The sequence below is a fragment of the Anneissia japonica genome, unplaced genomic scaffold (genome assembly GCF_011630105.1).
Source record: "Anneissia japonica isolate Jap-2015-1 unplaced genomic scaffold, ASM1163010v1 scaffold287727_len1644234_cov201, whole genome shotgun sequence".
NCBI lineage: Eukaryota > Metazoa > Echinodermata > Crinoidea > Comatulida > Comatulidae > Anneissia > Anneissia japonica.
The window spans coordinates 764,858-779,398 of NW_022713615.1; the positions used below are offsets into that span (position 1 = coordinate 764,858).

General features: G+C 31.8%; 1 protein-coding gene across 1 annotated transcript; it reads right to left on the minus strand.

Moving 5' to 3' along the window:
• Window positions 1–1,239: 1,239 nt before the first annotated feature.
• Window positions 1,240–5,048, minus strand: LOC117108619 (metalloproteinase inhibitor 2-like). Its single transcript, XM_033250702.1, has 4 exons — window positions 4,758–5,048; window positions 4,068–4,349; window positions 3,562–3,695; window positions 1,240–3,001 (listed from the first exon to the last, which is right to left on the minus strand). The coding sequence occupies exons 1-4, from the start codon at window positions 4,882–4,884 to the stop codon at window positions 2,762–2,764; spliced, it is 783 nt and encodes a 260-aa protein (XP_033106593.1). The 5' UTR covers window positions 4,885–5,048; the 3' UTR covers window positions 1,240–2,761.
• Window positions 5,049–14,541: the final 9,493 nt, after the last annotated feature.

Consider the following 14,541-nt stretch of genomic DNA (forward strand, 5'->3'; position numbering starts at 1 on the left):
ATCTCTGGATGTTAACATTTTTAATAGCTGCATAGGAAAAATACAGGGTCCAAATTAATCATAAAGACAGGGGGTTTATTTGAATAACCAGTTGACATGTCATCAGTAATTTCATTCTGATTTTTCTTTGGTGACAAGATTACCAGAGGGGGGGCTAAAGCCAATCAACATTATAATGTCAATCATCATTAATTTTGAATGTTGCAGACTGTCATCCAGTCAGTCAGTCAGTCAGTTAGGGTTTGGAATTTGTGTAAGTTTGGATTTGTAGATATACCACAATACCTCACTGATTATACCAGTTGGTATCAATAGAAACATTTACATAATTCAAAATCTATTTTAATAAATTTAAATTTAATTCATAATTTAATTGTATTGGAAATTGGGGGTTTTTTTTTATAGACTGAAGAAAAAGGTTTGAAACATACTTAAAGTTTAGATAAAACTGTATCAAGCTATTAAAATTCTATTAATACCAGTTTTGGTCAGTGGTGTATCTAGGGAGTGCGTGGGAAGGGGAGAGCTAGATACACTATTGGTTTTTGTAATCCTGATATAGGCCCTAATTCAATGTTTTTATAAATAATAAAGACGCTGTCTGCATTTGGCTAATCAACTGGTATAAACAATTCAATACTGGAATTACTTTGTACATTTATATTAGCTTTCAATTTAAGTTGTGAGAAAGTATATTCCTTACCAATAACAATTATGCATAAATAACACTGTTCATTTATTCATTGAGACTTTAAAATCAGCCAGTAATCAATTTAATTTGCTGTAGTAAAAGTCTTACCTCTGCACCATTGAAAATCAATAACATTTTTGAATGAGCAATTTAATAAATTTAATTAAATGTATTTTCTTCCTGATTTTATCACAGAGAACTAATCTGGTTTTATTGTTTGTTCACTGTTTAAATAATCTTGATGAAGTAGCTCCTTATTGTTATAATATGTTTCGTTCATTAAAGAACATAAAAACTGTTGTATTATCTGTTTTCAACTAAGAATCGAGTAGAACAGAAGTTGATTTTAGTTATTTTTAGGTGTGTATTTATTCAGAGTTTATCTTGCTTGATGATGAATTAGTAACTGTATTGAAAATCTTTCTCCGTTGAGATTCCTTTAATATCCAATTATTCCTCTTTCATTCTTATCTCTCATTCCACACTCTCAGCAATCCCTTTGTATGTTTTATACTCACTCTTTAATAAAATACTAATACAACCAAATATATAATCTTTTTATAATTTATTCATCTCAGTCACATATCAATTTTTGTTTTATAACAAAATATCTTTTTCATTACATCAAATGTCTTAATTATGATATACATCTTTGTTCAAGTATGTTCTTTAAATAAATATGTACCCACGTTGTTCAGAAGTAATCTATAGGAATCAATAAGGGATTTAATCAAATGCTGAAATCACTGATGACATGGATCTTAATTATTAATGGTTAAAGTATACATGAATCCCAAAAGGATAGTCATTAAATATTTTAAATATGTAATAAACCCATCTTTCAAGTACAAACTTCTGAAGTTTAACATGTCAAAATTATTAACTTGCTATGCAAATTCTTTGCTCGGTGGGAATTGCGCCGACGAAATTAAGTCTCCCTAAGTTAGAGGGCGCAGAAAAAAGAATTGGCACACAATTTAAATATATAAGTTAATCTACTTTAAAATATCACATATATGCTTTATATCTTTAGGCAACAACCTATCAATAATAGCAGTTATAGTCCATAATATATCTTTTATATACGTCCATTTATATTTACAAGTAATATACACGGAATACTTTTTTATCACTTATGCAGAGTCCAATGAGGATAAATGTAACAAAAGAAATTAAAAATAATCTGCTATACTCTACCAATAGATGACATGAATAAAAAAATATATGAATTATATTAAATTATCACACAATCAATCAATGTCTTATCTAGTTTTAAAGGCACTTGATGATGAGTCTTACTAAATCGGTAGTTCTATAAAAAATAAACAAATCTTATCATGAAGAAATAGTTGAGAGAAATTGTTTTTTAAAAAATATGCTTGAAATTTTGAGAATTTTTTGTCAAGTTCTAAATTTAGTTGCAGCCTTGGAGCGAAGTCCAGCGATGGTGCACATTGTTAAATATCAGCTCACTGCCATGTGGGTAAACATAACAGCACACAACATTCTCCACAATTGCTCTCACGCTAAGCCTGCATTCCTAACCCCTTCAGTTGAAACCTAGTGCTAGCATTCCAAACTAAAAAAAATCTAAAATTGTTACAGCTCCACAGACATTGCAGGAAATAAAAAATGTCCATAAAATCATTTCAATACATATTGCACATATTTTTTTTAATTCACCCTTCCAAAGTTGTGGCTAAAGGGTTAAGGCACTTTCATAACAATTCTTTTCATTATACAGAAAGTCATTTTTTTTTTGTTTGTTATTAGAATTAATTATGGATCAAGTTTTAATAATTCTTATCAAGTTTTTGGTCCATAATTTTTTCTGTATATTTTCTTTCTTTAATGTAAAGAAAAGAATTTGTCCACAATAAAGAATTGCTCTTGAATTTCCAAATGCATTCCTGTTTTGATTTTGATTGTCAATCAACCAGCTGCTTAGTAAGGGTACAACATGGTTCCTCTTCAGAAAGAGCGGACTAAGCTGTTGTACAAGCCATGTTAATACCCTGAGAGTCGCACAATAGATATTCTACAATTCTACATCACCGGTTTTTGCACGCTTTACTGTTTCTTCTTGTTTCGTCTTTGCTTCTGCTTCTTCGGCGTTTTATCTTTTCGTGCTTTCACACATTGCTTGTAGCTTTTGCTGTTCATCCAACCACAGCTGCCGTCTGGTAAGCGTACACAGGCGGAAAAGTTTTTCTCGCAGTCGTTTTCTGCTGTGTTGAATGGCGAGTATCCGCAGATGCGCCTCATCTTGGCTGGAACCTCAGGTGGGAAGAAAATATCACCAGCTTCAATCTGTAAAAATTAACAAAAAAACATAAAATTAAGTGATGATAAAGCAGTAAGGTTAATTAGCTAAGTGAAAGTAGGAAACTAGCTTTTTCTTTGATTTGGACACTGATAACTTGGTAGCAGGATTTCTTCACTTGTTCCGTTGCAATTCCCCTTTCCCTTGCATCCGTCTAATTATAATTATAACTTCCTTTTCTTGACGAAACTATGAGCAGGTAAAGTTCAAACCAATCTATAAATATACTAAAAATCTGAACTTGAAATGGAAGGGAAATTAAAAGATTCCTATTTTGATGTTTTGATCTTCCCGAAGTGACACAGTTTTAATAAGGGTCTAACCAAATCTATGATTGAAATGAAAATGAAAGCACCAATACATGGTCAAAATTTTAGGCCTAGTTATTAAAGTTCTCCAATAACAGTAATTAATGTTTATTTATTCTTTTAAATGAATGAATGCAAAATGTACAGTTTCCAATGTATAGGCCTATTATATGCAATATGAGTGTTGGTTTATCACACATTTTAACATAAATATAAGTGTAACTGGTTATTATACTTACAGCACATTGGTTGCAGTATTTTTTGTAGAATCGCTTAATGCCTTGGCGTTGGGTTTTGGTCACATCTTCAAATTTCTCAATCCATGTGTCACAGAGGGCAATAGTAAATTCCTTTGTATCATCATCAAGAACACCTAAAAGAAAAACAGTAAAATTGGATTAATAATACTGTACATAAATTATAAATATTTAAAACAAATTATATAAAATAATTGAATTTATATTATTGAACATTATTACTTAACTGTACATAAATTATGAAATGAGAACAAAGTCTTATAAAATAATATATATATTTCGAACACATTTAATAACCTTTGTTTCATTTGTTTTTAGAGGTATATAACTTATGAATAATTGAGAACAAGTTTTATATCATATATTATAATTTTTCAAAAAAATTATTTATCTGTTAAAATTTGTTTATACTATTTTTTAGCTGTACATAAGTTTAAAACAGTAATTTAATTTTTATTAAAAGAAACATAATCAAGTTTTCTTCTTACCTCCGATAAGATATCTTTCTCCTTCTTTTAAATATGTTATACCGCAAATTCCGGAACTAGCTGATGTTTCCAACTCGATCTTTGTTTTTCTGGAGGCATATTGTTCGCCTTTGTAAACTTTCTCAACGTAGACTGAGTACTTGATCTTGTGGGCTTCCGGGATGTACTGATCCATCTCCATACCACCCCAGAAGTTGTCAAAGCTCGGGTAGAGTGCATCGGTGGGCTCTACGTAGTCGGGGTCCTTGAATGTTGTCTTCTCTATCACCTTAACTTTTATTACTGGAATGAAAAAAATAAACATTATTAATTAAAGAAACTTATAGTCTAGATGATAACATAATGACTTTTTTATTCTATGGTCAATACATTTTGTTATTATTTTTATTTCTTTATTCGGCAAACAATAAATACAGACATCATGTAACAAAAGAGCGGATAACAAAACAATTGTGAGATATGTGGTAGACAAACTAATTTATTAAGGACAAGTTAATGCAGTTGGTGTGTGCGTGTGTGTGTGTGCGTGCTTGTGAACACAGATAGATAATCTAATTTGCAAGATTTCCAAATTATGTATTAATATGTAAATAATAAATATAGCTACTATTGTAAAATATATTATACTATAAGATAATGAACAAAAATACTATATACTGTTGAAGTTATGGAAGAAAAATTTGTACTCACCATAATCTGATTCACAGAAACTTCTTTGTGGATGTTTTGGCATTCCACATTGACAGGCAAAAATCACCTGCAATTCCAATAAGATGATCAGGGCTGCTAAGCACAAATTGATTCCAAAATTGTTCATGTTGGTTGAGTAAAATTTAAACTGGATACTAAAAAGTTTCAAGCTGCTAGAAGTTATCAGGTAACTAAATATCAACAGTAGTTTGTCCTCAGCTCTAGTAGTAGTAGTAAAGTTGTTGTACTAACTAGTCTTGTTTGTGTTGCTACTGATCAACCAGATGACAATCCATTGACTGTTAGCTGCTTTTATAGCCTATCACCTTGTACCGTTCTCTAGGCTCCGCCCACTTGTCACCCAACACGCTTCCGCCTGAATAATTGAGTGACTGATTCAGCGGTTACATTCAGAGGGGGTGTTTCTGGACTGATAGGTATCTACTAACCACTTGTCTGCTAAACTAGTAAACTTCCTTCAGGCCTAAAAAAAACTGTTTGCAATTTCGAAAGAATTGTCAAACTGTAAAATATGACTTAAGAGTTTTGCTCTTGCATTTTACAGTGTCCCATGACAGAAATCAAGTAAATTTTTGTGGCGCGACTTTAGGTTTACTTAATATGCTCCAGGCTCCAAGGAAGATATCACACTTGCATTCCTTGTTGTTGAAAAATTAAATAATTTCATTTCTCATTGAGGTTTTGTGGGTGAATTTTTAGCAATATTGAAGTTCTAATTTATCCATTTATCACTAATATTTATTATGTTAATATTGTAGATCAGGCCTACATAGAATAGGAAATATTTACTTTAAATTAAAAATATTTACAAATACTTTCATAATGAAAAAAACAATAAAAGTTAAAGTAATAGAAATCCCTTCTTATTTTGCAAATTATTATTTTATTTAGATATTACTATCTTACTTATCATTAAAATGTATAATTAAAAAAGGCAGCTTTAACTTTATTGGGGCCTATGTACAGTGATGTAAAACCAAATGACATGAATATATACATTTTATATATTATACTATTTCTATCACAAGAATAATAGAAAATTAGAAAGTAAATTATGACAATATTTTTCACTAATATTACAATATGGTTAGGCCATGTAAAAAAAAAGTTGTTGATCATCCCCTCCCTACTTAAAAAAAACATCACCTGACCAATTATTATTTTTTTTTAACGAAAAGAATAATTCAAAAGCCTAACAAGGTATGCCAGACTTTTGGGACCACATGATCCTGATCGTCATAGGCACGAGCTAAAGATGAAATTTAAGATTAACCAACCCCTTTTACTTTTTTTAAAAGATGATCAACAACTCTTTTTTATGGCCTTAATGGTTTTAAAATTTATGCACTGTAAAAACAAATGTATAGGTGCTTGGAAATGAGAAAGAAAAAAAATAAAATAAAAATGAAAGTTCCAAGCCAAACACCCAAACCACAGTATGAAGATGTATATTCTATATAATGTAAATTACCTGTACTTAATATGCACATGTAATTTTTGTTCTGAATAAGATGTACATCAACAACCCAACCACCTCACATTGCCCTCGTACATCAATCTTCATTCACCTGCATACCTACAAGCTCTCCTCAGCCTGAGCTGACACTGTTCAATGGCATATTTGGAATTCCACAACTGCCTTGTGTAAAGTTGGCCAACCTCGGAAATCATGCCCATAGGCCTTCGGTATTATATTCGCATTGAATATAATACAAAGATGTCCCTTTTCTTTGATCAGAATCGAGTTTCAATTACAACTTCTTTGCACGCAAACTTACAAGTCATTTAACTTCAAGGTTTTTGATAGGGCAGGGTAGGCCTAAATGCATCTTTGAGGTACCTATGTCTATTATTACAGATCCTATATAATATCTGTGCTATTATGAATATGATAATACAGTACCATAGAGGTATAGTAATTGTCTGCTTTTATACCTCTATGATAATATTGCTTAAGAAGAAAATTAGAAATAAATATCACTAGATTAACAACTAACATAGTTTCTGTACCTCCATATTGTTAGGAAGAAAATTTATTGGAAGTAAAACATTGACTATAATTAAGAACTACTTAACTTGATTTCACAGTATTGAAAATGGCAATTTTTTTCTGTTAATGAATTTTGTTGAAATTCACCAAAAATTTTCCATTTCTCATTAAACACAGGAGATTAAAGGTGTTAAAAAATTCATTTTTAAGATACATTTCCATATGTATTTTTGTAGCCATTACTGATTGATTGATTATATTAATAGTTATTTTTACAGTAATTTAAGTCTAATAATGCATATTTCCTGTTTATGAAATTTTATATCGCATAATAAGAATTAATTTTGTATCATTTAATTGCTCGAAACCCACTCTTATAGAGATCAGCTCCCAATGGATTACTGTATTTTACTGAGTGATGCAAGGCAATTTAACGTATACAAAAAATATATACCCGGCATTTTTAATGAGGTAATGTGTTACGCACATGTTACATTGTTAATTCCACTATCGTTCCCGATCAGTTTCCGGTGGGAATAGATTACAGTACGATTATTGACCAAGTTTTTTGTTAAGTTCAGCATGTTACAATTTTATGATGTTTGCACCATCATCAGAAAAAAATTTTTAAACAATGCTCATGTGTCATTCACAGTTTAATGGGGCTTAATGTATTTTTCATCATCCATTTTCAAATCAGAATTGGCTGAAGTCATTGCGAAGTTGCATAATGTTTGATATATTGGCATAACAAGATGGGTTGAGGAAAGATATATTTTGTAAAAATAATTTAAGATATAAAAAGGGGAGTTTAAGAAGAGGGTGGGACGAGAATGCATGACCATTGAGAAACTTTTATGATATTAATTTTAATATTTTCAGAATAAAATGCAATTGCCAAACCTGCACTTGTATTGACACTTGGCCATCATATAAAAAAAATTAATAGACCTACTTCCAAAAAGAAAAACACAAGCATTCCATAGATTCTTATCACTGTTGTGCTTTGGGAATACCTGTATAATCCTGCTTTCTAGGTGTGAAAACCCTGAGCAATTATTTCTGAACTATTGAAATTCCGCAAATATTTTATAGGCACACATATTGTCTGCAGATTTCCTATTGTTGACATTTTGTTGACAAGATGTGCTTATAATATTTTATCATCTGCTCTCATCTAAGCTATTTCTACTGTTTGAATAACACCCATTTAAATTGTTTTTTATGTTGGTTTGCTGAATACATTTTAATTTTTATGTGGATGTTTTATAGATCAAATTTTGATTTTTTTTGGGGGGGTATGGTCCATATGGGTATTTTTTTATTTTTAAATGGTGTGTTTTAGATTAATATATTTTAATTTGCAAGATCCTTGCTCACTATTTCAACCTAGCTTGGATTGGAGATGTGCTTTTTTAATTAATATTGTATCTATTTTATTGTTCTTGTCTTGTATTTGTAATTCTGGAGACGTAGTGACACTACAGTATTTTTATGTCTTTGCTTCTTAGCTTTTATATCTTTTTGTTCTTTTTTTTTCTGTTTGTAATTTGCTGAAATGAATAGAATAAAAATAGAAATATTAATTAATTTTCTTCTTTTCGAATCCACATACTAACAACATCTCTCTGTATATAGACCAACCATACCTGGACACACTTCTTTGCTTTCATGTTTTATTGGGCAAGATTCGAAATGGAGTAGGCTTCCTCTAGTATACAGCATTGCAGTTGTAGGGTCTGTGGCTCTGTCCCCCAAGTCATAGATAATTTGGGTTGGCTACCACCACAAAGATTTTTATGGTCAATATTCAATTTTATTATGGTTACTATTGTACAAGATATTGACCACTTTTTTTCAATCTGTGGATTCTTTATATTTAAAGCCCCTTTTAATCTTGTGCTTGTGAACCTGTGAATGGATTCTAGCTATGGGGTGGAGACCGCTCCCATTTCCCCAAGTGCTTCTCCTAACCTGTTGCAGGATGTTATTCCCTTATAAGGCACAGAGATTCCACTCTGCTTCCACTGTTGTCTCCTCCTGAACAATTCACTGCATTCTTCCAATTCCTCTGTTGTTGTAATGTCAACAGGTCTGTTGTAATGCTTGATATATGGAATGTAAATAGATTACTTCCTTTATTTAAGATGAAGGTTTAATCGTTATTCATTACTTAACATGTCAGAAGACCTTACAATGATTTATGATTCTTGAGAGTTTCTGATTGGTCAGCTTAGCTTTGCAATGCTTTGCCGTCATTGGATAATTTTTTCAAAGAGTTTTCTTATAGCCAGGGTGCTAATAGATGATCATTATAATAATAATTAAGATATATTTAATATTTATAATCAACCAATTAAATATGTGTATTAATATCATTAAATGTCAGCATAATACATTTTAACAATGTTTAAAAGACAAATTAACCATGAAATTTATGCAGTTTTATCATAATAAAACAATTACTTATGAGTGCCCTGTGCACTGTACTGCATATTTATATTTGTATTTATTATATTTTTTGAGGACTTGGTAGCACAAGTGTGGGAAATTAGGGAAGAGTTTCAGCCTGTATAGGGTATATTTGCGAGGACTTGGAAGCGCAAGTTTGGGAAATACCAGGTAAAATTGATAGTTAAAGTCATGCTCTCTCCTGTATCAAAGTAGCATAATTTTTCACATGATTTTAGATTTTTTGCTAAACTCCATGCTAAACCCCTAAATCTACCATTGATATTAGCCATGAACAGTAGGGATCGCGAACAGACTGAACCCTCCACATAAGGTTGGTATACAAGTGAGCTTCCCGGGTGCGCTGAACATTTTTTTCAGCAGTTCATTGACATTTTAGTGAAAAAGAAAGGCTATTATTATCTTGGGTTTGTGCTATTGTACACTTCTTTTGGCTGGACTCATACTGTCCTCTCGAATATCCAGTTACTGAAATTCATTTAGCTAGGTTTTGCAAAGTACATTTTAATAAGACATACAACTTCATTTCCAGGAATGCTGAATATAAGCTTAAAAAAGTACCAAGTAGATTTGGGGTTGGTGACCCTATCCAGGTGTAATATAGCCTATTCACATCCTCTATAATATCTCATACCATCCCCACAATTACCAGACCATTTATTATTATTAAATGCCACCCTTTTTCCTATGACTGCCTTTTTACAATTGAAAATCATTAGATAATTCTTGTTGAGCCACTGTTCGTTAGGTCAATGCCATGGTTGTTTTTGACTACACAAAGGAAAAACTTGATTGATTGATTGATTGATATTCAGGTTCACCAATCATTTAGGAAGTGAAGGAATGCTGAATTATATTGCTGACCTTGGTGGCATTTTTAGTATATGTTTTGAAAATTGAGTATATTTTGAGATCCGGCTAAAGATAGTAGGGTACGTTATAGATTTTTTTAAACGTTAGGCACATTAGCAGCGCTAGGGGAAGGGGAAAAAGTAGGCCTTTTTTCCCAGATAATTTTCTTGCTCTCCAGTTTTCCCCAATCATATCAATCGCTTTTAGTTAAGATGGCACATACAGTGCAGTCGCTTATCCAGTAGTACGCTTATCACGATGAAAACCAGCAATGTGTTAATTTTCACTTATCTTTTGGCCCCCTTAAACTTTTATCTTCCCCCACCCATCTCCAGGTTAGGCATCTTCAGGAAGTAGCAGAGCTGATCCATTTGATAGTTATTTGTTTCCATCCTAAAAATTTAAAGCACATAGCTTCTGTGAAACAACGCCAACCCACCGTGTATGACATGTTCCTACCAAAAAACATAGATAAACTTGCAAGTTAATATTTTTTAAAGAAATTTGATAAGAAATTTGATTTAATGCAATATTGGAAAAATGATGAATGATATATTCCTGGAAACATTGGTAGGCCATATTAAAGGTGTAGGGCAAAATCTGCCAGTGTTTTGGTGTAGCGGTTTGAGCTCTTACCTCTGTACAGTTCAAAGTCCCAGAGAGCAGGGAAACATATTTTGTACTAGTATGCCAGTTGTTAAATAAGTATAGTGCTAATGTTGCCTTGCCTTGAGTAGCCTTGTGCTACTTGAGACATAAGGAGTCTTAGAAATTGCCCTGCAGTCCACCATTCGAGGATCCCTTTGTCTACAAGGTTCTTACCTTTGTATTTATTTTTTTTTTCTTTAGGTGAATAACTTACCATCGTTTATTATCATCAATCCTAGTCCACCTCACCTGTATTTGTCATTTTCAATAATCTATTGTCTAGACTGTGCTTCTATACACATCTTTTCTGAACTATTGAAATTCCGCAAATATTTTATAGGCACACATATTGTCTGCAGATTTCCTATTGTTGACATTTTGTTGACAAGATGTGCTTATGTAATAAATTTACTGTATGAATTAACAACAATAGAATAGAGGATGTTTAAATTTTCGGCATGCATATTAATTCCACTGTTAATATGGACAACTAACATTTTAATTTTTGACTCTTATGTTGTCATGCTAGTCCACCTCTAGTAGCATTGAAACAAACACAAAACAAGTCTTATGACATGACAATAAAGAATAAATCTGAATTATTGCATTTCTAGCGATTGTTACTGTCATCTTAACTTCGACATATCACAGACGCTATATATGTGACAAAGACAAGCCAAACCACTCACTCATCGCAATTCATCAGTGGCGTATCTAGAGGTCTTGAAATGGGGGGCTGATAGGGTGGCGCGAAGGTGAAGTGGGTGGGGCTCGATGATCAGTTGAGGGCTCGATGATCAGTTGAGGGGCACTTATTCGCAAAATATGGTGATTTTAGGTGATTTTTAAATATTAGACCATGATTTGGGGTGGGGGAAACCCCCGCGCCCCCCTAGATATGCCACTTCCTCCTACGTGCACTCCAACGCCCTCCTCTAGATATGCCACTGCAAATCATGTTTCAGAGATAATTAATGACCAAAACATGCTGGGATGTCAACATTTTTGAAATCTATTTTATTGCTCTAAGCTAAACATTTATCTATACATCATGCTATGTTGTTATTTTCCTTATTTTGAATGTTAAAAATAACAATTGTTAATGATTTGGTGATGGTTTCTGCCTGAGAAATGCCAGAAATGGTAAACCTTTATGGCTGATTTCTCAAATAACTATATTACCGTACTCTTTAAACAGCTGTATGTCTAAGTTTTTGTAACTTCATAACGAAATGTTGGATTTAAATGATTCTTTTACCATTTTATAGCTCTCATTCTACTGCTTCACCATTTATTAATAACTAAAACTTTTTTCTAGGAGTGACTGGTTTGGCTTGTCCTTTGCCACATATAGGATCTGAGGTATAAAAAAGATAATATGCTGTACGTGCCACAAATAGGCTAAACGTTGGAATGATGTTTTACAACCTCTCAAGTCGTGATCATATCACACAGCCTACAAGATGCTAGGTAACCTGGGCATTGCCTTCATCATTGCACTAGGGAATATTTTGATAAATCTAATACTTGCTGAATGCAGGAATATTACTATTTTTTCATCCTGTTTTGTTTCCTAATAATCTACAAATAGGTAGCCTTATTCCCCATGAATATCTGTTTTTGTTCTGCTATTTATAACTTTTATAACTCATTTCCCAATTCTTCCTGTCAAATTGTTAATTTTTTAAAATCTGATGGAATTGGGAAAAAAAAATTAAAAGTATTACTTAAAATAAAATAAAAATACTAATATCATAAAAATAGAAAAAAAAAAAATAAACATTTATGATCCAGAAAGTTTTAACTATCAAATTATTAAAAGTTGAGTTACATTTAAGTTTTTAACATTATAACTGATGAACCAGATCGATTTTTTGAGAATAAAGTCAATTTTTTAAACTAAATCTTTAATAACCTATCCTCCTTCCCCCTTGCTTCCTGTCACCTCAAAATTGTAGATCGACAGTTTCAATGCCGACGTAGCCAGGACTTTCAAACAGTGCAGGGCAATATCAAGGTGGACCCACGTTATTAGTAACTTCAAAAATGTGGACCCATTTTCTTAAAATTTGACCCATTTTATGCAAATATATGTAAAATCTGGACCCATTTTCTAAAAGTTTTATTCATTTTATGCTAAATATGAGAAATATGGACCCATTTTTCAATAAGTGGTCTCAATTATGCATAAAACTGTATAATTGGACCCATTTTTAAAATTGTGGACCATTCTTTGTGGACCCATTAGAAAAATTCTGTGGGACTGTCCCAACTGTCCCAATAACTGGCTAGTGTAAATAGCATTGGACAGTATTAAGTTTGTATTCTTATCAGGACATGGCTTAAAAACAGGTACATTATGCACACATTTGATTGACATAATTGCGTTGGTCTTAAGATATCAACCGTAGATTAACCTCAACTCAATGCTACTTATTTGGCATGTAAAGTGTGAAGGCCTCTTATTACATGAAGGAATGCATGTTGTTATTACCGTTTAATAATCTTTTTACACTAAAAGAGTTATTCCTATATAGATCATTATTTTTTTTCTGAAATATTTAGGTGATTTTATTTGCATGTGGACTGAAGTATTGCCATTAAATCATGACAATGTTCATCATTTCATTTATTTTCACCTTGTTCAATTGCAAAATACTATAAAATCTATGAAAAGGTAGTCTCATGCTTCCTCTAAGAGCCAGTGGGATTGCCAAAAAAATAAAATTCATTACTTTCAAGTGGCTCTCCAAGCGATGGCGGAAACATGGACTCTGTCTCTTATACACATCTAGATGTGTATAAGAGACAGGTGTTAAATTACAAACTATCAAAAGTATGCTGCTGCATTCGCGTAATATTAAATTAATACATTTTTATAACATATTTGACAACTGATTCACGTAAGCATTGTCACGTATAAAATGCATTCGTGTATACTTGTCGTTCTTGTTTTTGGTTTTTTTTTCAAAATAGTATAATGCTAATTAAAGTACTATAATGATCATCATTCATAAACAGAAAAAGAAATATTTATAAAAGGTAAACTATTTATATTATTTAGTGAAGGAATAACCACTTATGAAACCTAGGTCTTTGTTAATACCAATATTGTGTGTGTTAAGTTTCAGGATCCACTGAAGTTCAGCACAATGTCTATCAGTTAAAGACCTGAACCCTGAAGCAATTAAAACAAATCTCATATAAATAACAGAGTGGTTAGGAAGATTAAAATGTTGTGCAACTGAGAATATATATATATCAAAATTTATAAAAATAATACAAGATACACATTTACATCTCTAAATTTAAGTTAACATAAGAATTTATAAGCAACATTCATCAGAATAGACTTTCAGAGACTTAGCTCATCACAGCTACTGTAATCATGGAGCTCAGTATAATAACATTTTCTAGACAGAAAGGGTGAATACAGCTTTCAGTTTTAATAATTGAGGCGTTTGATGACGATAAAGTACACCCTACTGAATAATATTTACATTGGTATAAATATAATTGCAGGTTAGAGTTTAGTCTTCCTCAATACGCCCCCGCAACTATGTTACCAGACTTATTTATCAGTACACCAGATACCTTCAGATTTGTGGACTTAGGATGTGGTATATGTGATTTGTTAAATTCAGGAAAACTTTATGCCAATCTTGAAAGTAATTATCTTTATGATGATCCTATAAGTACACCAGTATATGTATTATTAAAAAAAAAAAAAAACTTGATACAATTACTACCAGTATATACAGAGGATGTGAAGTTCTATTAATGTAAAAACACTGTTCTTCC

Coding starts and splice junctions, on each gene's coding strand:
- LOC117108619 (XM_033250702.1), bottom strand. CDS start 4,884: ATGAACAATTTTGGAATCAATTTGTGCTTAGCAGCCCTGATCATCTTA. Junction 4,350..4,757: donor TTTCTGTGAATCAGATTATG/GTGAGTACAAAT, acceptor TTTTCATTCCAG/TAATAAAAGTTAAGGTGATA. Junction 3,696..4,067: donor AGAAAGATATCTTATCGGAG/GTAAGAAGAAAA, acceptor TTTTTCTTTTAG/GTGTTCTTGATGATGATACA.